Source organism: Leptonotus elevatus, chromosome 12 (assembly GCF_054856555.1).
Source record: "Leptonotus elevatus isolate MCC_2025b chromosome 12, RoL_Lele_1.0, whole genome shotgun sequence".
In the NCBI taxonomy this organism is placed as follows: domain Eukaryota; kingdom Metazoa; phylum Chordata; class Actinopteri; order Syngnathiformes; family Syngnathidae; genus Leptonotus; species Leptonotus elevatus.
Window position 1 is genome coordinate 19,020,395 of NC_141250.1, and position 25,189 is coordinate 19,045,583.

Here is a 25,189-nt window from a genome sequence, read left to right on the forward strand (position 1 = left end):
AATTTATTTATTGTATGATTTCATTTGAAGAAGTTCCACTGTTTTTAATAAACTCTTGAAGGTTGTCTTTTCTTTATAAACAAGTATGAATACAGATTTACTCCTGTGGCTGCTTCCTGTCCATATCGCATTGAGGTTCATTTGTGGCAAACGGCCACAACCAGCATCTCCAGCAGCCAAACCTCAAGCGTAAAGGCAGCTGATGGATGATCGTTACACAATCACTTCAGTGTCTCTCAAAAGAAAAGAAAAGAAAAGAAAAGAAGCTATGTGACAATATGTATTGAAGAAAAAGAAGCAGACCTTATTCAGGTGGCGTGAGCAGCAAAGCAAATAGCTCTTTAGTATTATTGTCTGCAGCTACTAACTAGATCAATTACCTGGATTGATTGTATGAAAAGTGCAGCATGTGCTGCCGGGAGGCTATTGAACAGTTCAGCCATTGATCAGCTGCTTTTTTTCCCTCCTTGAATAATTCATGCTTCAATGCACCAGTGGGAGATAAAAGAAAACATAACAAAACTGCCAGCTGTTGCTACCTCCAGACAAGCTTGAGATGTGTTTATCAAAAATAAACATTTCGAGGCAGTTCAAACTGCAGTTCTGATTGCGAAGGTCATGGGACGATCAGACTGACGTAGCAACACGTACAGGCTGAAATCTGATTGGACGAAACAAATGCAACATCTACATACACGTCCGAGAAGCAGTGCAGCAACAAATCAATTCATTTAGGTATTAAATAATTTGCTGATTTATTGTAAATTAAAATATGAAAATATTAGTCAAATAAAAAAAAATCGTATGCATTAGAGTATATCATATTCAATAATTGTTTTTTTTGATGGATGATAAATACAATAACAATAATTATTATTATTTGAAACAAACTATTTTACATTCACATTTAACTTGATAAATGTTCTCTTTTTTTTTAACTTAAATTACGAATGACCTGTTCCACCAATCAATTTTCCATCCATCCATCCATTTTCTGAACAGAAATTGGCTCTTGAGCTCAGAAGTTTGCCCATCCCTGATTTAAAACATTAACACAACTCTTTAAGTGTGTTTTTTTGGGGGGCCTTTTCCCGTCATTTGTGATGTCACCGGGTCGCCTCACTTTACATGATTTCTTATGGGAATAAAAACAAGGTGACGTCTCTCAACATGTAATATCTAATATCAATAATAATGAGATCGTATTTGTCCTTCAGAGATGGGGCTGCTGCCGTGTTGATTTTTTACTGGACACAAAGAAGAAGCAGAAGGGGTAAATAAATAAATAAATAATAATATAACGTGGCTAAGTCAAGATACACGGTGACACTGACCATCATGATAGAAATGGAACATCTGACAATAACATTTAACAAACGGGGGGGATTCGTGTGTGTAAATATGGTTGAGGACAAATCCCATTGTCACATTTATTCAATTAGGTGGTCCTGTTTCGGGGCACCACAAGAACGAGCTGCCATTTGAACGTATTACTCACACAATGGTTGCAACAGACCCCATGCGACTAATGGTGGCATAAACCCATGATTGGATCAACTCACAGGCTCGAAACACAAAAATGGAAACATTGGTGTTTCGTGGGGGAGGGGATAGTCGGATACTAGCAACTACTAGACTAACAAGATACAATAATTACAATGACTAAAATTGCTAACATACTAATGTTTACAAGGCACAATTGTACGTTCATCCATAAAATTTCAGACTTTTGAAGCTGTCGTTTCCGAATGTCAATACAGTAAAACCATTTCCTAAACCTATTTCGTTGATTAGTTAATAACTCTATTTTGGTCTAACTCTTACTTAAAAAATAATAATAATAAAGATGACCTGACTTATATTGGGTGCAATTTCTCAGTTGACAAGTAGATGGCGGCACACTTTTAGTTTGAGACCGTGTAAATTGTAAGAAGAAGAATGAAACAGTATTTTTGCACAGCCATAGTTTTTCCTGGAAATTAAAGTATTCCAGTAATTAATATCACATACGCTAACATGCTAATGTTTATGTTTACAAGGCACCATGTTATGTTCACCAATCAGCATTTGCGATTTCAGACCAACAAAATACATTACACATGGCTAACATGCTATTTTTTTATGAAGCACTCTCTAAGTTTGAGCTTGTTAACAGTTGCAAATGCATGAACAAATTGTATCAGCAAAAAAATAGCTTTAGTAAAAAAAAAAAAAAGGGGGAAAGTGACACACTGGCAAAGGGAGTAAAGACTTATTGTGAATTAACTAGTATGACATCCCGTTTGGTCTGTAGCATTAAAGAATTTCCAACAAAAATGACCACAAGCATTCCTACTCACACTCTTCCCATGCCTCCCCTTGCCGTCGACATCCTGTTTGTTTATAGAGCTTCTACAGTGTAGCACATTCAATTCCCATATTACTTTAGGCAACCTGGAACACTGTATAAGCTCCTCACGGGGCCTTTAAACGAGTCATGTCGTGAGAATCGGAACATGCCAATGGACGCTTTGCTTGTGTTTATTGTGTCTCTCATGGATTTTTAGCCTAATAACCAAAGTGGTGCAGCAGTGACTCAGGGACAATTTAGAGGCCTGAGTAAACACATGAGAGTTTTAATCCCAACATTCTTCCTCCTGAGCCCCAGACCGATAGCGAGACCTGCGGGGAATTTTTACAACGCGCCATCTCATCCCAGATGATTCAAGCATGTGAATCACTAACAGCTCAGATTTCCCGATAACGACTACAAACAACAAAGATGACCGAGAAGATCAGCAACGCAAGTTTGTCCAAGGGAAGGGATGCTTGTAGTGTTAAGCATTTTGTTTGCTGATGTTTCTTTATGTTGTAGGGACTTACTTCATTTTGTATTTAGACTTTTCGGCAGTTCCTTACAACACCCACCATCATCATTATAATAATAGCCTTAAAAGACTGCGACAGTATTCGTTCTCCCTTCGCCCCCTTTTTTTTGGTCTGTATCACACAGGCAGCTCTCCCCCTCCCCGATGAAAGTCATCCGTTCATTATGAAATGGGATTCCACAAGGGCTATACCCCCCTCAAGTGTCCAAAATAAGAATTGCCTCTCTGGCATTTCTCACCACACTTTCTCCCTCCTCGATCAAGAGAGTAGGCTACTCGTCCTGGAGTCAATTTACATGCCACATCCAGCCTACATGTAAATGTTATATTTACAGTTTGTAACCAGCCAGCGGGTGTAACGTGTTATACACCAATTTCTGTACTGTAAAACCAGAGAAACAGAAATAAAGAAACATGTTCATGTTTCGAGTTTATGCACTTTCATAAGTATTATTCAACGAATTTAAGATCTTTAATAGGTCAATTTGACCCAAAACATACCAGGACAGTTATTAAATATTTGTACATGGATATGATCAAAGCATGTTATGGAGGATGTCTCTATTTTGCAGTCTGGACTCTGGACTGTGCAAGAGGTGTTGGAAAACAAATGTGGTTACTGCCGCATGTCCTTGTCCAGGAAGTCTTTGGCCTCGTTGATTTTGGCGGCGAGGTACGGTGAACCGCCTGCGGAAAAACACATCAAATTAAGGTTTGAGATGTGCATCGAACAAGGACTTACGACGAAGCAAGGCTCACCTTTATCGGGATGGTTGAGGACCATGATCCTCCTGTGTGCCTCGCGAACTTTGGCCTTTGTACTGACCGGACTGCAATCACACACACAATAAAAGTCAATTAAGTGAATCGCCATTAAAATCCATTTGTGGCGGTTTACCTGATGCCGAGGACGAGGCTGGCCTCCCGTTTGGACATCTTCTGCTCAAAGCCTCCTTTGTAGTATGACGAGAATGTCTGAGGAGGATGCGGGCCGATGAGTGTAGCCAGGCGTGTGTAAATTAAATGAGCGGCAAGTGCAAGGTGAACTCACCGATGTCGGCATCTTCCGGACCGTTTCTGAGAACATCTGGCCAAGAGGCTTCCACAGCTGGAAGGCGTAGCGACCTTGAATGATAAACACAGATACAAACAGCAAGAAGGGTTTACTACTCTATTCATAATTAATTGAGAATTTTGGGTCATGAGAGTTCAGTCTTACTGGTTTTCAAATACATGTAATTAGAAATAAAAACATTTAGACATTCTTAAGAGATTCAAGTATTGAAGTGTTTACCTGCAAATCCTGCAGCAGCCACCCCAAGGCCGACTGCAATCAACGTACCGCCCTGTGGACAACACACACATTCTTTTTATTTTCTACTTTATAACAAGTATAATTTTTTATATAAATTTTACATTAAATAAAATATTGTACACCTTAAACTCCTGGTGTGCGTCTACATACTTGGCTAATAAAAATTATTCTGATTAAAACCTTAAAACGTACTGCCTAATGTACAGTGTGACGTAATGTGCTTAGCTTTTGCAAACAGCTAACACAAAACCTAGCTAGCAGCGGTCAGCGAGGTGACAAACAAACGTCTTTTTCGACCTCGAAACACTCAACGAAACGTTCATTAACTAGTCCAAAAGACGCTCACCAGCCGCCTATCGATCTCCGCGTCGCTCCTGGCGCTCGCTTTCGCGCTGTACTCCGCGTAGCGCATCATTTCTCCGCCGTCCATCGCCGACAATCCACCGGTGGAGGTCGCCATGTTTGCCATGGCAAGGCTGCGCACGCGCACTCACGAGCATCACGTAGCTTCCGCGTTATGAGGGAAATACACTGGTCTGGTTATATATATATAATCATATGCATATCATACATTCAGGCCAGTGAGGAACTCGACAATAAATATATTAATAAATAAATAAATTATTTTAAAATGTGGAAGGAGATACTACAAAGAGTAAGCAACTTTAGACATTATTGTAGTTGTTTTATTTTTGCATGTATGTTTGAAATACATTTCCAACTACAGTAACTAAAATTTCCACGAATGTTTACTGTAGTTCTTATTTTGGCCACTAGATGAAGACATTGATTGGCAAACGCCACACGTTGACGTCACAGACTTCGCTTTAAAGCGATGATGCCGGGTTTTGTTTTGTTTTGTTTGTTTTAAGCATTTATTCATTATTGAAAAAAACACGTAGAGCTACCGTATGTCTCAGTCCTATAGTGCCCTCGAGCTTTTATCGGACGTCCACGCGCCGCGTTTCCACGGAGACCGAGCCGACACTCGGCCACTTGAATGGCGGGCGGCCATTGTGCGGCACTCGCTTGCTCACTCATGGGGTCAGGGGGCCGGTTGTAGAGCCGAGAGGGGGTCACAGCCCGTGACAGATGAAAGCGTCTTCAATGCCATCATCATTTAGTCATCAGCCGGACAAATAAAGATGGAGGATAATGAAGAGAACGCAGAGGCTCAAAGAAGAAAAGCACTAAGCCTCAAAGCTTCTCTGGATAAGGGGGGGAAAAAACACCTCAGTGGTTTCCTCCTGTTTGCGCTGAGAAGAACAATTTAGGAAAGGCAAGAGTAGCATCCCATACATATTATGAATTATTATACTAATAAAGACACATTTTATTTTCTGGGGGGAAAAAAAACTCTAAGGGAAAAAGTAGAGAAAATGAAAAAAAAAGTGCTTCAAAAGGTAATCTATAAAGAAAAAAACGGCATTTATAAGACACATTTCCTTTTTATTTTTTGTGAACGACATTTTCTTATATTTTTTCTGAGAAAAAGTCGAAACAGACTTAAAATAAAAAAGTGTGAATCTACAGTGATAAATGATTTTAGAAAAAATCTTAAGAGGGATAATAAAAAAAACAATCCACATATATATTTTTAGAAGAAGTTATGATTTTAAAAATTGTTTCGAGAAAAAAAAGGTTAGAATATGCAAGAAAAAAAGGTAATAGTTTTTCGTGATTAAAAAGTACTAATATTTTGGAGACGGGGTAAAAAAGTATAGTAATGCCTTTCTGAGATAACATGTCACAATATTGTATGAAAAAAAGAAATATTACGTTATTTCCTTTGCGTGTGGCCCCAATTTTATATTAAATGACCACAAAGTGAGAGACAAATAAAATAAATAAATGAATATTGACAAACAATTGACAAACAATTATGTAAAAAACGTTCCAGGCAGATCATTTTTATGTTCCGCCTTCCGTTTCTGTCCGGACGTCTTTACCGAAGGACACTGTCAAATGACTTGATGGTAAACACAAAGGTGAGTCACATTCATGATCATCTCCTCATTCTTTTAGTGGTGACTCTATAAAAATAACATGATGACCGTATATATTCACACCTGTTAAATGTTAACGTTGTTATGTGGTGGACACTTTTTTTTCAAAATTTTCGATGATGGAGAGACAGGCTAGGTCGTTAGCTCCCGGCTATCTCGCCCGGCTCGCGTCACAGCCGAGAACAAGACTGAGAAAACACTTTCTGAGTAAGCAAGGCGGGCAAATGTGTAACTTTATAAGATTATATGTGCGTGGGGTGGTGAAGCGGGTCGTTTTGACCAACTAGCTCCCGTTAGCCTAGCATCCCGGGGAGGCTGACCGTGACGTCACCTCAGTCTTGTTGACTGAGGGTGAGAGCTGCTGACTTGCTAGATGACAAACACGCATGCGCACAATGAGATGCTGCTTCCATCTGCCATGTTAGGCTTTTTCGTTTACACTCAGTCAGGTAAAAAAATGATATAGTTTCTATAACGCATATTATATTCGTTTAACGCTGGGAGATGATGAAGTCCTCCTTAATACAACAAAATAAATAACAGTTTAAAAAATATATATATATATAATTGTAAAGAAGTAGAAGGTTATCCTGAGAGCTTTTTTCATATATTCTTGAGACAAAAAATTTAAATTGTTTGATAAATCGAGTCAATCTTAGCTGTAATGTTACAAGAAAATGTTTTTTTTGTTTTGAGTCGAAAAAATGTAAGTAATTTTACTGTAATTATATGCCAATAATGGTGAAATAAAGTTGTCTCTGTGAAGAAAACTAATTTTACAAGAAGGCTCAAGTGTTTGTTTTTAACCAAAAGTAGAAATAATAAACCTTCAAATATTTAACTCCGTTCATTTCTTCGAGAAGTCATATAATTTTGAGGAACATTTTTGTATTCTTCCGAGATTTAAGTTATTTTGTTGAGAGAGAAAAATCAGCCTTATTTTATCAATAATTTGTGACAATTTTTGGCAGAAAAATTATAAATATTGAGGGAATGAAATCCTGTTTACTCAAGAAGAACATTTATGCAATTCAGATTTCTTCTTTGAACAAATATTTATTTTGTTGAGAGAAGTTTTTTTTTTCAAGAAGAAAAGTCATCTATTTTAAAGGGAAAAAAGCAATCTCATTAGAATTGTCTGAAATGTTTGTGAGTGGTAGTGAATGCGTGCTCCTATCAGGGTTCGTTCAAGGTTCGCAAACGTTTGCCTGGAGTTTTATAATTTTTTTCTTGTTGCAAAGAAATGCAACAAAGACATATTCATTAACATGATAGTTCAAAATGTTCTTACGGCAAGAAAAAACAAAGCTCTTTTGAAAAATTCAAAATCCAAAAAGAAAAATGTGTAAAGTTTCTGTCTCAATTTTCACAAAGATGTTGTTTTAGAGGAAGGAAGGGGGGGTCAAATTTTCCCCTGAAATAAAGTCAGATTTTATTCATGAAAAATGCTTTTTGGGGGGGGGGGGGGTTGTTTTGTTGTAAGAAAAAGTGTATTTCATGGTATATTCTTGAATAAGTGATGTAACCAAATTATGGGTAAAAAAAAAAAAGTATTCAATGTGTGCGTGTGGCATGACCTGAGATGAGCTAATGGCTTTTTAAATAATTCATATGAGCAGACAAAGAGCCTGAGCTGAGCTGCAAAATCAATCAGAGCGCAGATTAGAGGGAAGAAGAGCGTACAAATGGATGGATAGACAGCAGATAAGAGAACGCAGATACAAGTCGCGCTACAATCTACATGCTAAATTGACTCATATCCACACAGCTATGAATATCCGTGCAGCTGTGCTTCCACTTGTGCTTCCTCTTTACCGTTTTGTCTTCTTCCTGTTTCAGACCACCTCCATTTGATGCCACAAGCTCCTCCGGCATCCACCCAAAGGCTTCAGGCAGGACTTAATCCCTGACAGCAAAATGAAGACTCCATAAGGATCCCGGTCCAGATGCCGAGATGTTTGGACCTAACTAGCGTGAGCTGTAAATGCAAGATGGAGGGCCTGAGGCAGCTGGACGTGGTGGGCGACATCAGCCCTGCTCTGGAGGCCACCGAGGACTTTGCTTCCTCGGGCGGCCGCAGTCCTCCCAAGAACCAGACCTCCGGGCAGCCCAAGAAGCTCCAGGAGGCGTCGAGCGCCGCCGCGCTGGCCAAGCTGAGCTCCAGCGGCGTGTGGAGCCTCCTGGCGGGCCAGCAGCCCGAGGTGGGCCCGCTCGGGCTGGCCTGGGCCGACGGTCTGAGCGTGGTGGGACTACGGCACGGCAAGAGGAGCCGGGCGCGATCCACCAACGACTTGGTGGCGCACGGCAAGGAGGGCGCCGCCCTGGCCTCCAATGCCGCCTTCAAAAAGGGACACAACAGGTCCAGATCCGACGTCAACTACCGAACGGCCGCCTACACTGACAACGGGCTCCCCGCTGTGGACACCCTGAAGAACGCAATTCTCAACCACCAGATGGAAGGTTGGTGCGCACGCATAAACACCACCAGCATATATATTGTGTCATATGTCCTTATGGTGTTATGTTTGTCTTGTTTTATATTAATATAACCACTGTATGTCTTTGTAGTCCTTGTGGCCAGGTCACTCTTGGAAAAGAGATTTTTAATCTCAATATGTTTACCTAGTTAAATAAAGGAAATTATGACAAATTAAATCTGTCTAGTGACCAGGGTTGGGTGATTATGGCTTAATGCTAACAAATAATGTAAAATGCAAATAAGACGTGGGCTAGCAAAACTACAATCGGAATGGCGGTTAGTTGTAGGAATGTATTAAATAATAAGTGAGTAGCGAATCTCGTATAATTGACAGCCTATTATAAATGCATTGCAATTTTTTAAATTCATGTAATAAGAATAAGAATAATGGTAATAATAATTATAAACTAAATTATTAATTAAACATCTGATGTTAAAAGAAAAAGCAAATGACGATTACATTGTTCAAACTTTTGTTTTTCCTCTCCACCAGAGATTTGCTTTATTTATTCCGAAAGCAAGCACAGGACTTTAAAAAACAAAACAAAAAAATTGATTTTTTGTTTTTGTTTATAGAGGTAATGAGAAAATAAATGTGCTTCTTTTTTGAGAAGATGGCCATTTAAAAGCAAACCTTTATGCATACATTTTTTGGGGACAATTTAATTATACTGAGAGCTGTTCCTAATATTCTGTTCTGGTTTTATATCTAAATGAAGCAGCCAAAAATATTATCTATGGCATTTTTATTGCTTCAATACTGCAATTATATTTTGCAGGGGCCCATTTAATGAAAGAATATTGCCTGACATCATTTTTACTGATTTGCGAGGAAAATTCAGTCGGCCATTTTGCTTTGACGTTTTTCAGTGATTTTGTCATGAAAACGCAGGTCCGTTTGTGAAAACTAGCCCTCGACAGAAGTTTCAGTGATCAAGTTGAATTTTGGTGGACACTTATAATTCTATCATGACAGGGTGCACAAAAAAAGGACCCATGCCCAAAATTGAACAAGGAGTTTTGCTTGAAGCTTTTGAGATGAGATTTGCCATGACAAAAGGGGTTGCAAAGGCCGATGCGTGGGAAAAAAAACAACAAACTTGGCCCCTGACACCGGTTTCACTGAACAGTGTCAAATGACATGTCAGGACAGAATCCGCACTTTGATGAATGAGCCACCCAAAATATTAGGTACACCCTTTCTATTGCTTCAGATATTGATATTTTTGTCGTGTTGCTGTTGAGTGTTGGATGTCTTTCTCTCCTCCTCCGAGGATGTAATGATAGAAAATGATGATAACCTTAAATGACACACACTCTCCAGAGGTCCGGGGGTGTGCGGGATAATAGCTGGTAATCCCGTCGGCAAATGGACTCAAATGAGGCGAGCGCGCAGGAAGCTAATTAAGGCGCCTCCCGACACGGGCGGGATTACGCCGTATTAGCATACGCGTGAAAAGCTAGCAGGCCGTTTAGGATGAAAAGGGGAGAAAGTGCGGTGGTAGTGGTGGGGGAGCACCAATGGATGGGACAAAGCGCCGTGTTTACTTTCCTCATTAGCAACAGCTGGTTAGCATCAACGCAATGAGTGTGTCATCATTTATGCCTTTCACGCAGACAGAGACACAATACCTGTTACTGAAGGTCCAGTATCCGCCTCTACTTCTTATGGAGAACCCTGCATTCTTTTTAAAAAACATTTTAATTAACCCATAAAAGGAAAAGAATAAGAATATGAAGCCAATCTTCCTGTTAGCAAATTAGCATTCCGAGCTAGTTCATCACTCAAGTGTTGTTCCGTCTAATGGACAGAGACACTTTTCCCTCTCTAACCGCCCGAGCGCGACGCGGGCCAATCAGCTCCTCCGTGCCACTGCTCATTTGCATAGTCATACAAGCTTGGTTAATACGCTGACAAAATGTGTTTTGATAAGATCGATGAGGTCATTTTTCCCTCCTCCCTGTGATCGATTTCTCCCACCGGGAAAACAAAGTCCAACACCCGTCACTTGGAGTGCAGACGGGAGAAAATGGAATTAGCCGTAGGAGCGACGGCCATTGTTGTTGTTCTAAATAAATGGAGGTAGCTTGACGCATCTTGATTTATGGGCATGCCAACACAAAGACGCTAGCGTGTTTAAACTGCAATCAGTGTGAAGGCGACACTAATTGTTACCTCCTGGCGACATTTTGCTTTGAGGTTTCAGCGTTAAAAAAGGGTTGCAAGGGTCCCGTCATGAAAAATGTCAACAGTTTCACCGAATTACATAAAACTGAGTGGATGTGTCTATCATGATAGAAGAAAAAACGTCTCAAGGGAAAGGACGTCGGCCATTTTGTTTTTACGTTTTTTGACGATGGACAATCGGGGTTGCCAGTGGGGGGAAAAAATCATCCCTAAACAACAAATGTACAGATAAAATTTAAATTTGACTAACATCTATTGAAAACCATGTAAAGAGATGCTTAACTAATTTTAGCCAATTTCAGCAGTAATTTGATCAAGAAAAAATTTATGCACAATTAATACCTTGAAAAACCCATTTTGCCACTTGCTGTCGACTGAAAATGACATCACGTGTGCTCAGCGCACATGTAACTTTGCTAACGTCACATGACCAAATCCAGAAAACAGGTGAGCCGTGAACCGTGATTGGTGATTACCTGAGCCCTGAGCACCTGTGATGTCATTTTCAGTCAACAGGAAGTGGAAAAATTTGTTTTTTAAGGTATTTTACATGAAAAATTAATGTTAGACCAAATATTAACTTTTTATTGCTGAAAATGGCTAAATATCCTTTTAAAGTGGAAGTCAACCTTAAGCATTTCTTGACAATAATATGTTATATTTGACCATACTAATTTAAACATGACATTCTGATTAATATTACATTTGTGGAATATGAGTTATTCAGCAAAATCCAGCCATTTTTATCTATCTCTGGGGGCGGCCATTTTGCAACATTGATGTAATCTTCAGTTGACAGCAAGTGGCAACATGGATTACCTCCTGAGATGGACAAAAATGACTGGATTTTGTTTCCTAACTCTTATTCCACAAATATTATATTAATCAGAATGTCATGTTTAGACTAATGAGGTCACACATTGTCAAGATTTTTATTTTTAATTTTTTTTTAATTTGAGTTGAGTTGTTTGATACACCTTTTACTAGTACGAGTGTTCACTCTTGAGTACCACTGGTACTTATGAAACATAAAATTTCAATTAACACAATGAGATATAATTGTGAACAAAGACCTGTCTTTATGATGCCCACAGTATCGGCATCCGTCATGAGTACCCGATACCTTGAAATAAGGCTGGTGTCCTCGCCCATCCTTAGTTTTGAAGATTCGCTATGAAACAAAACACTCTATGTTGTCCTTTTTCAGGTGAGAAGGGGAGCAGCAGTAGCAGCATTGTGTTGAAGCAGGCCGAGATGGAGTACCGCGAGGGCCCGCGGGGCCGCTGGAGCGAGTGCCACGTGGAGCTGACGCCTTGCGAGCTTCGCCTCTACACGCTGGACAGCAGCGCCAACCGGCAGCTGGGCACCGCCTATTCGCTGTCGCACTGCCAGGGCGTGACGGCGCCGGCGCCCTGCCAGCCGGCCGAACAGCGCACCCTGCAGGCCGTCTTCTTCAACAGCACGCGGGTGCAGCTGAGGGCTGCCACGCAGTGGGAGGCGTCCGAGTGGCGGCGCCTCGTGTGGGACAAGGTCCAGGCGGCGAGGCCTGCCAGGCAGAGGAAGGGGGCGGCGGCGGAGAAGGCGGTCACTTTCCCAGACGTCTGTGATGGCGAGCCGCCACCGAGCCGCCCCACCACTTTGCCCCTGTTCAGCCAACGCTGCCAGGACGTCCTCAAAGCGGGTCTCCTGCACCAACTCCTGGACCAGAACAATTGGCGCGCCTTCACCTTCGTCTTGAGCAGAACCGCCCTGCAGGCGTTCCCCACCGAGGGCCGCGGCCCCGTGTCGCGCCCGGTCCGCCAGTACGCGCTGACTTCCTGCCTGGGCGTGCAGCCGGACCCCGAGGTCCCGGACCAGGGCGAGCGCTTCCAAGTCACGTTCACGGACGACGCGCTGCGACTGCGAGCCGACACCGCCGCCAAGGCCCTGGAGTGGATGGAGGCCCTGTGGGGGGCGGCGGGCACCCGGCGGCCCTCCCGGGAGGAGTGCGGGTCCCCGGCGCCGCAGGGTGTGCTGCTGAGGTGCAAAGAGAAGAAGCAGAAGGAGCAGAGAGCCAAGAGGCAGTCGGTCACCACCAGCTTTCTCGGACTCCTCACCTGTGTCGCCCTGGAGAAAGGACTCACCGCTCAGGGCTTCACGTGTGCAGGTCAGGATCTCCTTTTCATCCTCCTCCTTATTTTTCTTCCTTCTGATTCTTTGTTCTCCTCCTCATGCTTTTCACCTGCTTCTTCTGGTTCCCCTCCTGTCTGCGCCTTCATCCTTACTGCTACTTTTTCAGCATCTTCACCTTTTTCTTTGCTTTATTTTCATTCCTCCTCCTTTTTTCTTCTTCATCTGTTTCTCTTTTTACTCCTCATTCATCCGCTTCTTCTCTTCCTTTTCTTGTTCCCCTATTTAACTTCTTCTTCACATTCTTCTGTTAATCAACTTCTTTCATTGTTTGTTTTTCCTGGTCTTCCTGGGTTCTCCTCCTTTTTTCTCCTTCATTTCATTCTTCCCCTCCTCCCTCATCTGCTTCTACTCCTCCCTCACCTTCTTGTCCTCTTCCATCCGTTTCTTCTCCTTCTCCCCATTTTGTCTGCTTCGTCTTCTTTTTATTTTGCGGCGTCTCCTCTTCTGATTGAAAATGTATGTAATGCACTACTCAACTGTGGCCAGCAGAGGCGCAAGAGATTCTCACTCCTCATCGATCTTCGTTAACTCCTTTTTTCTCTTTCAACTCTTTTCATGAGCGCACGTTGCATATGCAACACTCATACATGCATACATACATATATACATGCGATTAATCTAACTATTTAACATCTAAATGTACCATGTGGTCTATAATTATACATTTATACAATTATACCTTTTGAAGGATACGTGTGTGTGGTGTGTTTGAAGAGCCGTACACAAACACTCCCACATGTACACTCAAAATGTGTGTATAGTAGTGACGTGACATTGCCATGTTGTTTGTTTGGTCGTCATGTGGAGAAAAAAACATATTTTCTTTGATATTTGTAATTTTCTTTTACACATTGTTACCTCCTTCACTTATGTTGACATCCTCCTTTTATCAGTGCTGATTTATTTTAATTGTTACACAATTGCTGTCTGGTCAAAAGTTGTATGGCACCTTACTTGGCAAGCCCCTCCACTGCTTTGGTTTGCATTGTACACGTTTTTTTGGCGGTCACCCATGGTGCATGCTGCAGGAGTGTTTTGTCAGCGTTAAAAGAAAACACATCAAAGCTTTTAACACACACGCACACACACACACACACACACACACACACACAAGTCACACATACACACACATTGGTCTTCTCAAAGGTGTGCAGGTCCGGACCCGCGGCGGGCAGATGAAAGCCCGGTATCGGCCCTCATGCCGTCTCCCACCGCCGTGCGCTCACCCCTCTACAGGTCAAAGTGAACCCCAACCCCCCCTTTCTCCCCCTACCACCTCCACCTAGCTCCCCCGCCACCACAGCGAGCCGAGGTACAATCGGTGGACCTTTTGAGCTGCGTTTGAATTCCCATTCATCTTCCTCGTCCCCACAATAAAAGATCAGAGAGGAGCGGCGGAAACTGCTGGAAGCTTTAGTGACAATTAGCAGACGAGTAACGCTCACAAATTGGTGGACATTGTGTATGTGTGTGCGTGTATAGTGAAGGTTTTTTTTTTTGTATGTAAAGTAAAATATGTATCGTACACAAAATGGTGGACAGTTAATGTGTAATGAAGTATTGTTTAGAAAATGGCCGACATTGTATGTCAAGTAAAACGCACAAAATGGTGGACATTATATGTAAAGTAAAATATGCATAGTACACAAAATGGTGGACAGTTAATGTACTGTATATCAAAGTATTGTTCACAAAATGGTGGACATCATATGTATAGTACACAAAATGGTGGACAGTTAATGTACTGTATATCAAAGTATTGTTCCCAAAATGGTATTCATTATATGTATAGTACACAAAATAGTATACAGTTAAAGTATTGTTCACAAAATGGTGGTCATTATGTGTAAAGTAAAATATGTATAGTACACAAAATGGTGGATGGTTAAAGTATTGTTCACAAAATGGTGGTCATTATGTGTAAAGTAAAATATGTATAGTACGCAAAATGGCGGCTGGTTAACATATATTAAAGTATTGTTCACAAAATGGTGGACATTCCATTAAAGCAGTATACAAAGTGTGCTCGACTGCTCATGTTCAGGCGCACGCATGTCGTCGCCGTCGCTTCCTGATGTTTATCGCTAATCTTTTCTTCCTCTGCGGCTCGTTCACGCCCTCTCTGATGTTTGCTTGATAAGGCACACCTGTGTGTGCGCGTGTCGAGTGTTTGGATGAAAATGGACGCAGGGAAGGATCTATTTGTTCCTCAGCTCTCGTGTTGTGACTACAGCTTTTGGCGTGACGGCACGAGACGGCACTTTAGCAGCTGGATGGCGGGAGCTGTTAGCATTAGCGTATTTCAAAGCTGGTCTCACTTAGCAACGTGACATTTGGTAGACATGTCTATCATGAGTAGACTCACGAAAAAAGTCTCAAGAAGCCATGTCCAAAAAGACACCGGAAGTCCGCCATTTTGGTTTCAAAAAGCTATGACGGTCATGTCTACTACCAGTGACACTAAATTGCGCAACATTTGCATTTTGGTCACTGCTTGTGGCCCAAACTCGACAACACTTCTCTCTTTTTGTGCGCAGGCTGCCAGCGTCCAGTCGGCGCCTCCAGGGGCAAAGCCAAAGTGTGCCACTACAGCGGCTGGTATTACTGCCAAAACTGCCACCAGGACAACACCTTTCTCATCCCATCCCGACTGCTGCGCAACTGGGACACCAGCAAGCACAAGGTGACGACGCAGCGGCAAAAACGCCAACTCACCTTGCCAATGTATTCATATTGTTTGAGTTGTGAGCGCGATCTGCTTGCAGGTGTCCAAGCAGGCGAAGGAGTTCCTGGAGTTTGTGTACGAGGAGCCCCTGCTGGACGTGCAGCAGCTGAACGGGGGTCTGTACGAGCACTGCGAGCCCCTCAGCGCCGTGCTGCGCCTTCGCCAGCAGCTGCAGTCGCTACGCGCGTACCTGTTCAGCTGCCGCGCCACCATCGCCGAGGACCTGCGCCGAAGGTATGGTCAATTTCCAGGCCCATTCGCAGTAGGAGTGGGCGGGGCCACCTGACTCGCACACACGTCTGTGTTTACATGTGTGAGCGAGGGCACGCTTTTGAACGCTGCCCAACGAAGCACAATTGATGACGGTTTTGTGGCACTAAAACATTTGCAGATGCATTAGTTTGTTTTTTTTGCTCCAGGTTATTTTTAGTCTACATCGGTTTTTAACTGAATGTTGCTTACCACTAATATATGAAGTTAAGTAAAAAAATATATAAAATAGAAAACTTTACATTTGTTCTGGTTTATTGAAATACATTTATTTTATTTAAAAATATTTTAAATATTTAAATTAAATTAGATTTGAATATTTAATTTAATTTATTTATTTATTTTATATATATATATATATATATATATATATATATATATAATATTTAGGTTTATTTTAATAGTATGTTGATATTTAATTTAAAAGTATAATAATTACATTTGATTAAAATATGTTTTATTTTGGTTTCATATAATTTAATTATGTGTCATTTTATTTTAAAATGTATTTTTCAGACTTCCAATATAACAAAAAAGAAAGAAAAAAGTGTATTTTGAAATTCACGATGATAAAGAAAAATGTTTTAAACCATTTTTTATGGGAACAAAAATTATGTATTCTAATTTTCATGTTGTAAAATTACAACATTTGTTATAATCACTATCGAATCGATTTTCCTTTTTAAGCCTGATATCGATTCATAAAACCATGAATCGATCGATCTCTTTTTCCCATAAATTAATAAGGAAATAGAATTTTAAAGGCAGAGTTTTTGTTGTTGTTGTATTTTACTGTTTTCTTGACATTTAGTGTTTACATGAATTTAAAAATATTTTTTTACATTTATGAAAGACCTAACTTATTGTCCTTTAAGACCATTCAGGATCTTTTTAATTTAGATTTACAATTATTGAATTAATCATTCAACCAGTTACTTCCTCCACAAAATTTAATTTGGATTTTAATGTTTGTGGAGTTTTTATCAAGACTTGATGTTCCATAATTAATCAATATCGGATTGAAGTCAATCAAATCGAACTGATCTCTTGTGAATCCAAATCGAATCGATTGAGGGAATTAGAATCGATACCCAGACCTAAATTTGTTGTAATTTTCATGCAAAGGGGTGAAAATGTAAAATGCATGCGCATAAAATGTTGTCTTTCGTCCACAGAATTTTCCCTCGAGAGTATTTGCTGCAGCACATTCACCTCTACTCCATTGCTGACCTGCAGCAGGTACGCACGCACACGCACGCACATATGCTGTATTTTGCCATTAAAACACTTGACCAAAACACAACGTCACTGTAGTCATATACGATGTCACAAAATCGTATATTTGACAAGTAGTTCTCAACAGAAATTCAATATTTTTGCTATTTAAAAACAGCATTGGTTGCAAACGGTTTGAGGACAATAGTAGTGTCCCAATACTTTTGCTCATACATGCATAAAGCTTTCTTTGTGAGGTTATTAGTGGACACAGTTGAGCACGCTAACTTTTAGTGGGCGTTTGTTCAAATGAGGCCAACATGGCGGCGGTGGAGTGGAGGTAAATTGAGGGATGTTGGAGGATGGTGGGCGGTCAGGTTGGGGGGGGGGGGTGGATTGGGGGGGGCGGGGGGGTCGAGGAAAAGGGTCCACAAATGAGTGAAAAGTTCTTTTGTGGGTGATTATGTTGCACCCTGCCCCTCTTTTCTTTTTTGACGAGGGGGCTTCCTCGCTCGCCCGCTCTCACGGTGAAAGAGCGCCCTCAACCTAGCCCCTCCGGACCCCCGGCCCTCCGCACCCTCGCACCTCCTCCACTCCCACACTGTGTCGCTTTGCTTGGCTAATTGCTCACATTGAGAAGCAACAGGCGGGAAAACAAAGCGTGACATGGCGGCGTTCAGACACACACACACACACACACACATACCTGTTAGCGTGTTAGCACAGGATTCGCACATAGTCGCTGTTTGGAAGAAGCCATGTTAGTATTGTCCTCGGTAGAGGTTAACAAGCGTGACGTGTTTTTTTTGTAAAGAAGAAAAGCAAATAAGACAAAAAAAGAAATTGTATAATATATATATATATATATATATATATATAGAGAGAGAGAGATGAATATGAATAATATGTATTATCATTTGCATTTAATATCACGTCATCTTAAATTTACATTATTTTTACAAATATTAAAAATAGTCACTTCAAATGTCGTTCCATATTCTTCCCATGTTTTCAAAAATTATAAACTAAATATTTTATAATGCGACATATGTTTACTTTCACTTTTATTTTTCAATGATATAATAAGATATTTGCAATGTTAAACATTATTTTTAGGATTAGAAAGAAAATAATAGTTTCAAATATAAGTTATATTAAAAAAATAATAATAATTTAATCCTAAATATTTTTAGTTGATCTAAATGTATTTATATATTAATAGTAGTATTTTAAAATTAAAATAATTGGATAAGTATTTTTATTTCTTTTTTTAATATAAAGTTATTTTTAAAAATGTAAAATCATTTTCAAGTACAAACAGAAAATCCAATAGTAAGATTTCTTTCATAGAGAATAAATTAAGATATTGAAAATTAAATACGTATTTTAATATGAACACCTCAGTAAAACATAGATTTCAGAGTATGCGTATATTTTTAATAGTTCTATGATTGTAAAATAAAAAGTATTTGTCAAACGTGTTTTGCGTTCGTTCGTGCGTGCGTGCGTGCGTTGAAGTCAGTCAGTCAGGCAGCTGTTTAACGTCCGTTTTAGCGGATTAGAAGGCAGCACAAAGACTCCGCATGCAGTAAAGAGGACAGACTTCAACTGCAGTGTGTGTGTGTGTGTGCGTGCGTGTGTGTGCGTGTGTGCGCGTGTGTTTGGAGGCGGAGTATAAGGAGTGTGCATATTAACAAGTGTTTACAAGCTACGACGGTTGATATTTATATTACAGTTTACGGTATACTGTGTCTATATTTATAAAAACATATAAACAAGTGATCAGAGGGTTTTTAAAAGAAAGGTCTTTGAATGCATCATTGTTCAACTTTGTTAGTGGTGTCCAAAACACACACACACAAATTGATGACAATTTGACTTTTCCAAAAAGAGTTTGTTAGTATTTTGTGCATACGGAGGTTAGGGTTTCAATGGAGAGATTCAAAGTAGGGTGCCAAGCCTGGGTTGGAGTTTCAAACCGTGGTTAGGGTTCTGAAGTAGGTCTTCAAGCCGGGGTTCAAGTTTCACGTTTGACTTTTTAAGCTAGAGTTCAAAAGAAGGGTGGGGTTTCAAATGAGGGTTTTAAGGTTGGGTTTTTATTCCGGGGACAGGGTTTCAAGGCAGGATTTTAAACCAGGGTTAGGATTTCAAACCCAGTTTTGGAGGGGCAGTTTCAATTTGGACTTTCAAACTAGGCTTGGGGTTTTAAATTAGGGTTTGGGGGGTTCAAACAAGGGTTAGGGTCTCAAATTAGGGTTTCAAATTCCGAATTAATTTCAAATTCTAATTCGGTTTCAAATGATGTTTTCACCAGGGTTAAAGTTTCAAGCAAGTGTTAGGGTTTTGTAAACCAAGTTTAGGATTTGCATTTCAAGGCCGGTTTAGGGTTTCTAAGAAGGGTCAGGTTTCAAATGTGCATTCCAAGCCCCCGGTTTCAAACTTGGGTTCGGGTTCGAAATGAGTCTTCGGTTCTCGTTGGGGGCTCGTCCTCCCCCTCCCTGCTTTACTTGCGCTCCAATTAGAGGCGAGGTGTTCATTAGGGAGCCTGTCAGCACGCATCAAGACGCCCATTCGTCAGTGGGACTGGGAAGGGGGGGCCCGGGGGGGGGGGGGGGGGGGGGGGGCACAACGGCGTCAACTCCCCAAACATTCATCAACCTCTTCATGTATTTAGGAACACTTTGCATGCGACTACACACACACGCACACGAGCATATTGAATGCGTGTGCGTGTGGTCCGCATGCATGACGGAGGGTGCGATTGGCAAGTGGGAACACTCTTGGGAAACACGCACTCTTGGTGCTAAAAGGGAGTTTGCAAATATTTCAATGAAAAGTCACAACAGGGTTTTAAATGAAGGTTTCAAGCCTAGCTTAGAAAAAAAGTGTTACAGGTTCAAACGAGGGTTAGGGTTTCAACTTCATGTTCCAAGATCAGGTTTAAGGTTTGGAACAAAAGGCTTCCCATTTGGCGTTAAGGCTTCGACGAGGGTTTTAAACAAGGGTTATGATTTGAAATGAATGTTTCAGTGTCGTGGTTAGGGTATGCAAATGAGCGTAGGCGTTTCAAGCCCGGGTTAGGGTGGCAAACTACGATAAAGATTTGAAATTGGGGTTTCAAGCTGGTGTAGGGTTTAAAGTCGTAGATGTTCATGTTCCAAAATCATTACATTTGAAATTAAATTAAATAAATTAGCGTTTCAAATTAAGATTTCAAAATCGGCTTTCAGAGTGGGGGTTTGAACCCAGTGTTATGGTTTCAAGTCTGGGTTCGAAATAGTTTCAAGCCAGGGTTTCAAAGTAGGGTTTCAAATCAATGTTAGGGTTTCAAAGTAGTCGATGAAAACCGCTGTGGGTGTGGCTACATGCTACCTACGTGTGCTCCTCTGACCCCGCCCCCCGCTCTGGTGGCCCCGCCCCCTGCAGGTGATTGACGGCCATCTGGCTCCTTTCCTGTCCAAAGTCATCAAGTTCGCCAGCGCTCACGTGCTGGGCTGCACGTTGTGCCGACAGAAAGGTTTCATCTGCGAACTGTGCCACAGCGGGCACCTCATCTACCCCTTCCAGGACAGCGCCACCAGGAGGTTGCTCTTTGTGTTACAACCAATTACGACATTCCTCAACAACCAATAGAATGGGCGCAGTCGCCAAATAATTTTCCTGGTGTGTCGTGTTCCCGTCAGGTGCTCGGGCTGCGGCGCGGTCTTCCACGCCGAGTGTCGGCAGAAGTGTCAGCCGTGTCCTCGCTGCGTCCGCCGCGAGCTCCACCACACCAAACGGCCGTCGTCCTTCTGGTCGCCCGACGACGACCAACACCTGCCGTACCAGGACACCTGAGACGCGCCCGCAAAACGACGGACACACGATGCGGGAAGCGGCGGCGGTCCGCGCCGAGCTCAAGCGAAAGACGCTTTGGGGGAGCGTAAATGTTGCACAAGGACTTCTTTATACGGCTACACAAAATGGCGGCGGCTATGCGGTGACCGCAAAATGGCCGCCGCTGTTTGAGCACATGAAATAATCGTCAATGTCAAAATAATCACTGAGTCATGATGTGGACAGAAGTCTCACAGATACTTGTCAGAAATTGTTTTTGCCGCCAAACAGCGCCCCCTATGTTAAGTTCATACTATTAGCTACCAAAACGTTTCTCTCCAGGATGGTGCTAAGTCACTTTTTTTTATTTATTTTGGAAATAGCGTAGACTGCAACTTGAGTGTCTAAGTTATTAGCCGGTTAGCTTTTTATTTCAAACACAACGTTAAATTGTTAATAGTAAAGGACCCTGGACAAACTACGACTTGTAATGGTTAAGGAAAAAAATGAAGAGCTAGCATCCTGTTTTCCGTAACATCCAAACAAAACAACTAGCGTGTGTAAACTACATGTTAGCGACTATTACAACGTAAATTATGACTCGACGTTAGCATAAACACTTGTTTGTAGCAAAAAAAAATGACAAGCATGTGTTAGCGAACGAGCAATAATTTGAAATTTACACACCTTGAATTGCAATAGCGTCATCAGCGATTAACTAATTAGCTGCCCAGTTATTACGACCTAACATGAACAATTAAAAAATTTTGCAAATATTATGCTCGCTCGTTACATGGAAACAAAATGATGACGTGTACGCTAACAAGCCATACACTCGTGCTCTGTTAGTTGTTTTATTTTTATGGTACTAGCTTAAGTAAAAAAAATCTCCTTATTGTAATCGGTAACATTACAAGTTGTAGTTGATGTCGTAAAAGTTGTCTACGTTCAACTGTTACATAGACAACAATTAAAACTTAAATTATTACTTGTAACGTTATCAATAATGACAGTAATACTTGAAATCTTGTGCGTCCTGTCACGCAAGCTACATTTGCTAAAAATATTTTATTTTGAAAGTTAAATTGTTAAATGTCGACTACATTGTCAAACTGCGTTAATTTAGAAAATCATAGTGACAATTTAACATTATAACATTGAACTTGACAGTAGATTTTTTTTTAATCATTAATAAGTAAGCCAATGAAGGATAATTTTACATTAGCGCGGTCTGATTAGCGCTATAAACTGTGAGCAATTAGCATCTCCCACTTTGAGTGTGTGATGACGCCATTTTGAACTAGCGTTGTCGCCTGTAACGATATTTACAATATGTCAACATTTGAGCCATAAAAATACAAACACGCTTTACTTTTTATTTGCATTTCAATTCAGGGACTAAATAAATTGTACTTTGGTCAACACATTAATGTATTTTTATTTTTTGTTTAAATTATTTTTGCTATGCAATAAGGGAAAAAGACTGATTACTCCTGTTTTTGTTTGCCACATTTTCATTTATTTTACCAACAAATGTGTTTTATGTTTTCTGAAGTATTAAATGAAGCACTTTAGTTGAAAATTTGCACTTTTCATGTTATTTGTTTCTTTCACTTTTGTTGATGGCCAATAAATCGTCTACAAAGAGATTTTGTTGTTTACATGTTTACCTCATACTTTTAACATGTAGCGACTGTTTTGTTTTTTTCCCACCAAAAAAAAAAAAAAAACATTACCCACGAGGGTGGGATTCGAACCCACGCGTGCAGACTGCAAAGCACGATACCTATCACTACGTATCACGTTGCGTGAAACTTGGAACACAGGTGACCACGCAGGCGCGGCGCAATGGCGGTGACGTCATCGTCTATGTCCTACAAAGTGGATTAAACGTTGACGTGACAAAAAAGCTAGCATGTCACTTAGCATCAGGTCAGCTAGCGCGGCCGCGGAGGCTCTCGTCTAATGGCGGCGGAGCGTCGCTGCCTTAATTGTCGCGGCCAATTAGCGCTGACGAGCTGGACCACAAAGCGGCAAGTGTAGCCAGAGCAGCATCGCTTTTGTCCTGCTCCACTGGCCCGCGGACCCTCGCCGCTCATTTAGAGACGGGGAGGGCGAGGGAGAGAGAGAGACCCCCACATGCCAACGCAAATCAAAACAAAAGAAAGACACTTTAAGGAGAGGGAAACGGTCACAAAAGGGGGGGGAGGCCACACGTGCACGGTGCGTGCGTGCGTGCGTGCGTGCTCATTCATGTATGCGTTTCCATGCAGGTCACATGACTTAACTTTTTTTTTTTATAAATCGTTTTTCAATAGTTTTTACTTTTTTTTCGAAAATGCTTCGTTTTATTTCTTATTACTTTTAGTGATAGTTTTATTTCATTTATTTATGTTTAATATATGGAGTATTTGTCAAGTGCGAGATAAAAAAAAAAGTCATGTATTGTGTAATAAAAGTACAATTCTCAAACGATTGTTTGACCTTCCTTCTCTACAGACGTACAGCAATAGCGAAATAAATTAAATTAAATTAAAAACAAAAGCTAGTGTATGATATTTATTGACAGACAAAAAGAAAGAACATTTTCTCTATAAGTATAGTTAAGATGTGCTATTACATATTTTTCTATTTTAGCGTTTAGAGTTATTTTTGCTCGTTTCCGTTAACTGCAATAACATTGGTGTGTGTTAATGTGTGAGGGAATGTTATGTTCATGCATGTGTGTGTTTATGTGTGCTTTGTTGGTCGTAAAAGGTAAATAATAACTTTCTGTTCAATAAATGTGAGTTGTTTTGTGGATAGTTAGGGGGGTAAAAAACGGGATATTTCAGTGCTCACTTTAGTCCAACTTGAAGCTGGAAAATCACAAACGTCGTGATTGATGTTTCTTTTTTTTATCAAAGTCACCTGAGAGGGAAACAAAACATCAACCTTTCGCAAACATACAAAACCGCCCAGCTAAACCTTTGAACCCGAACCTTTGACGCGGTCGCAAAGCACCACACAGTATAACTCCAACTCTATACCATTATTTTTCGTCTACTTCAAACATATAAGTGGTCAAATAGCCTAACATATTTTTTTTTCGTAAAGAAAAGATTATTACTGTTTGCTAATTTTGTTTTTATTGCAAACACAATTTGACTACAAAGTTAGTTAACTGACGGCTACTCATTCATCAATGTCAGTCATCCATTAACCGGTGCATTCAGATGCGGCTCAGTCATTTCCGCCCGGGTGGGCGTGCCAATGGAAGACAAGACGCAGTTGGTGCGTCCAGGTGCACGAAGTAAAAAAAAAAAAAAAAAAAAGTTTTGTAAAAACGAAAGAACACTCATTTAAAAGAACTGACAGGACAGTTCAGGTGTTTTCAGAAAGACGAAATGCGAAGCCATAAACGAGAACTCGGTGCGTTCAAATGCACTCGGTAAAAGACAAGTAAATCTTGTTCAAATATATATACATTGATTTAAAAAAAAAAAACAGCATTGGCTGAAAGACAACTAAACCTCGTTCAAATAAAGAAAATACATGAATTTAAATGAATCACCGGTACTTTCAGGCGCACCCAGAAAGACGCCGCGTTACAATAAAGAAAGCCTAATTTAAATGAACTGGTGCATTCAAATCTACTCAGTAAATAGCACTTAAAGCAATGTTAAAACTTTTTTAAACCAACAAGTGATGCATTCAGGTGCAATAGTTAAACAACAACTGAGCCTTAAGCAGTGATTTGAAACAAGCAGTCGGTGCGTTCAGGTACACTTGGTAAATGATAAAGTCTTCTGTTGCACTCCGAAACTAATGGCTTGTAGAAGCAGCTAAAGCGTTCAAGTACACTCGGTTAAAGATAAGGAAACGTTTTGAAAAAAAGAAAACGCATTTTAACGACACGTTTTACGCCCTACACCCACCGTCTTAATTATTAGATAATAAATTCAAAACGTTAAATATGTATTTTCTCTCACAACCAATCATATAAATTATTTCTCATTGAATTAAAAGTCAAATAGTTAATTTTTACGAGTTCAAATGACAGGTCCACGGGCAGTGAATGACGTCGTCCTGCGACGTCCGAGGGGTTCCTGAAGGCAGCAGGCAAGCCAGGCTCTCAGGAGGCGGTCAGTGCGTGT

The 25,189-nt window shown here is 40.8% G+C and overlaps 2 protein-coding genes across 3 annotated transcripts; one reads left to right on the plus strand and one right to left on the minus strand.

Moving 5' to 3' along the window:
- Positions 1-3,284: 3,284 nt before the first annotated feature.
- On the minus strand, positions 3,285-4,673 carry dnajc15 (DnaJ (Hsp40) homolog, subfamily C, member 15). Its single transcript, XM_086091184.1, has 6 exons — positions 4,529-4,673; positions 4,162-4,213; positions 3,919-3,992; positions 3,766-3,842; positions 3,627-3,697; positions 3,285-3,554 (listed from the first exon to the last, which is right to left on the minus strand). The coding sequence occupies exons 1-6, from the start codon at positions 4,649-4,651 to the stop codon at positions 3,484-3,486; spliced, it is 468 nt and encodes a 155-aa protein (XP_085947310.1). The 5' UTR covers positions 4,652-4,673; the 3' UTR covers positions 3,285-3,483.
- A 1,452-nt stretch (positions 4,674-6,125) lies between these two features.
- Positions 6,126-22,700, plus strand: plekhm3 (pleckstrin homology domain containing M3). 2 transcript variants are annotated; one of them, XM_086091968.1, is made up of 8 exons: positions 6,126-6,170; positions 8,028-8,648; positions 12,063-13,001; positions 15,565-15,710; positions 15,793-15,986; positions 17,198-17,261; positions 20,664-20,821; positions 20,921-22,700. In XM_086091968.1, exons 2-8 carry the CDS (start codon positions 8,135-8,137, stop codon positions 21,072-21,074), a joined length of 2,169 nt encoding a protein of 722 aa, XP_085948094.1. In that variant the 5' UTR covers positions 6,126-6,170; positions 8,028-8,134; the 3' UTR covers positions 21,075-22,700. The 2 variants fall into 2 exon arrangements, with proteins under 2 accessions (XP_085948094.1, XP_085948095.1); XM_086091969.1 differs by lacking the exon at positions 6,126-6,170 and adding an exon at positions 6,309-6,395.
- The last annotated feature ends 2,489 nt before the right edge of the window (positions 22,701-25,189 follow it).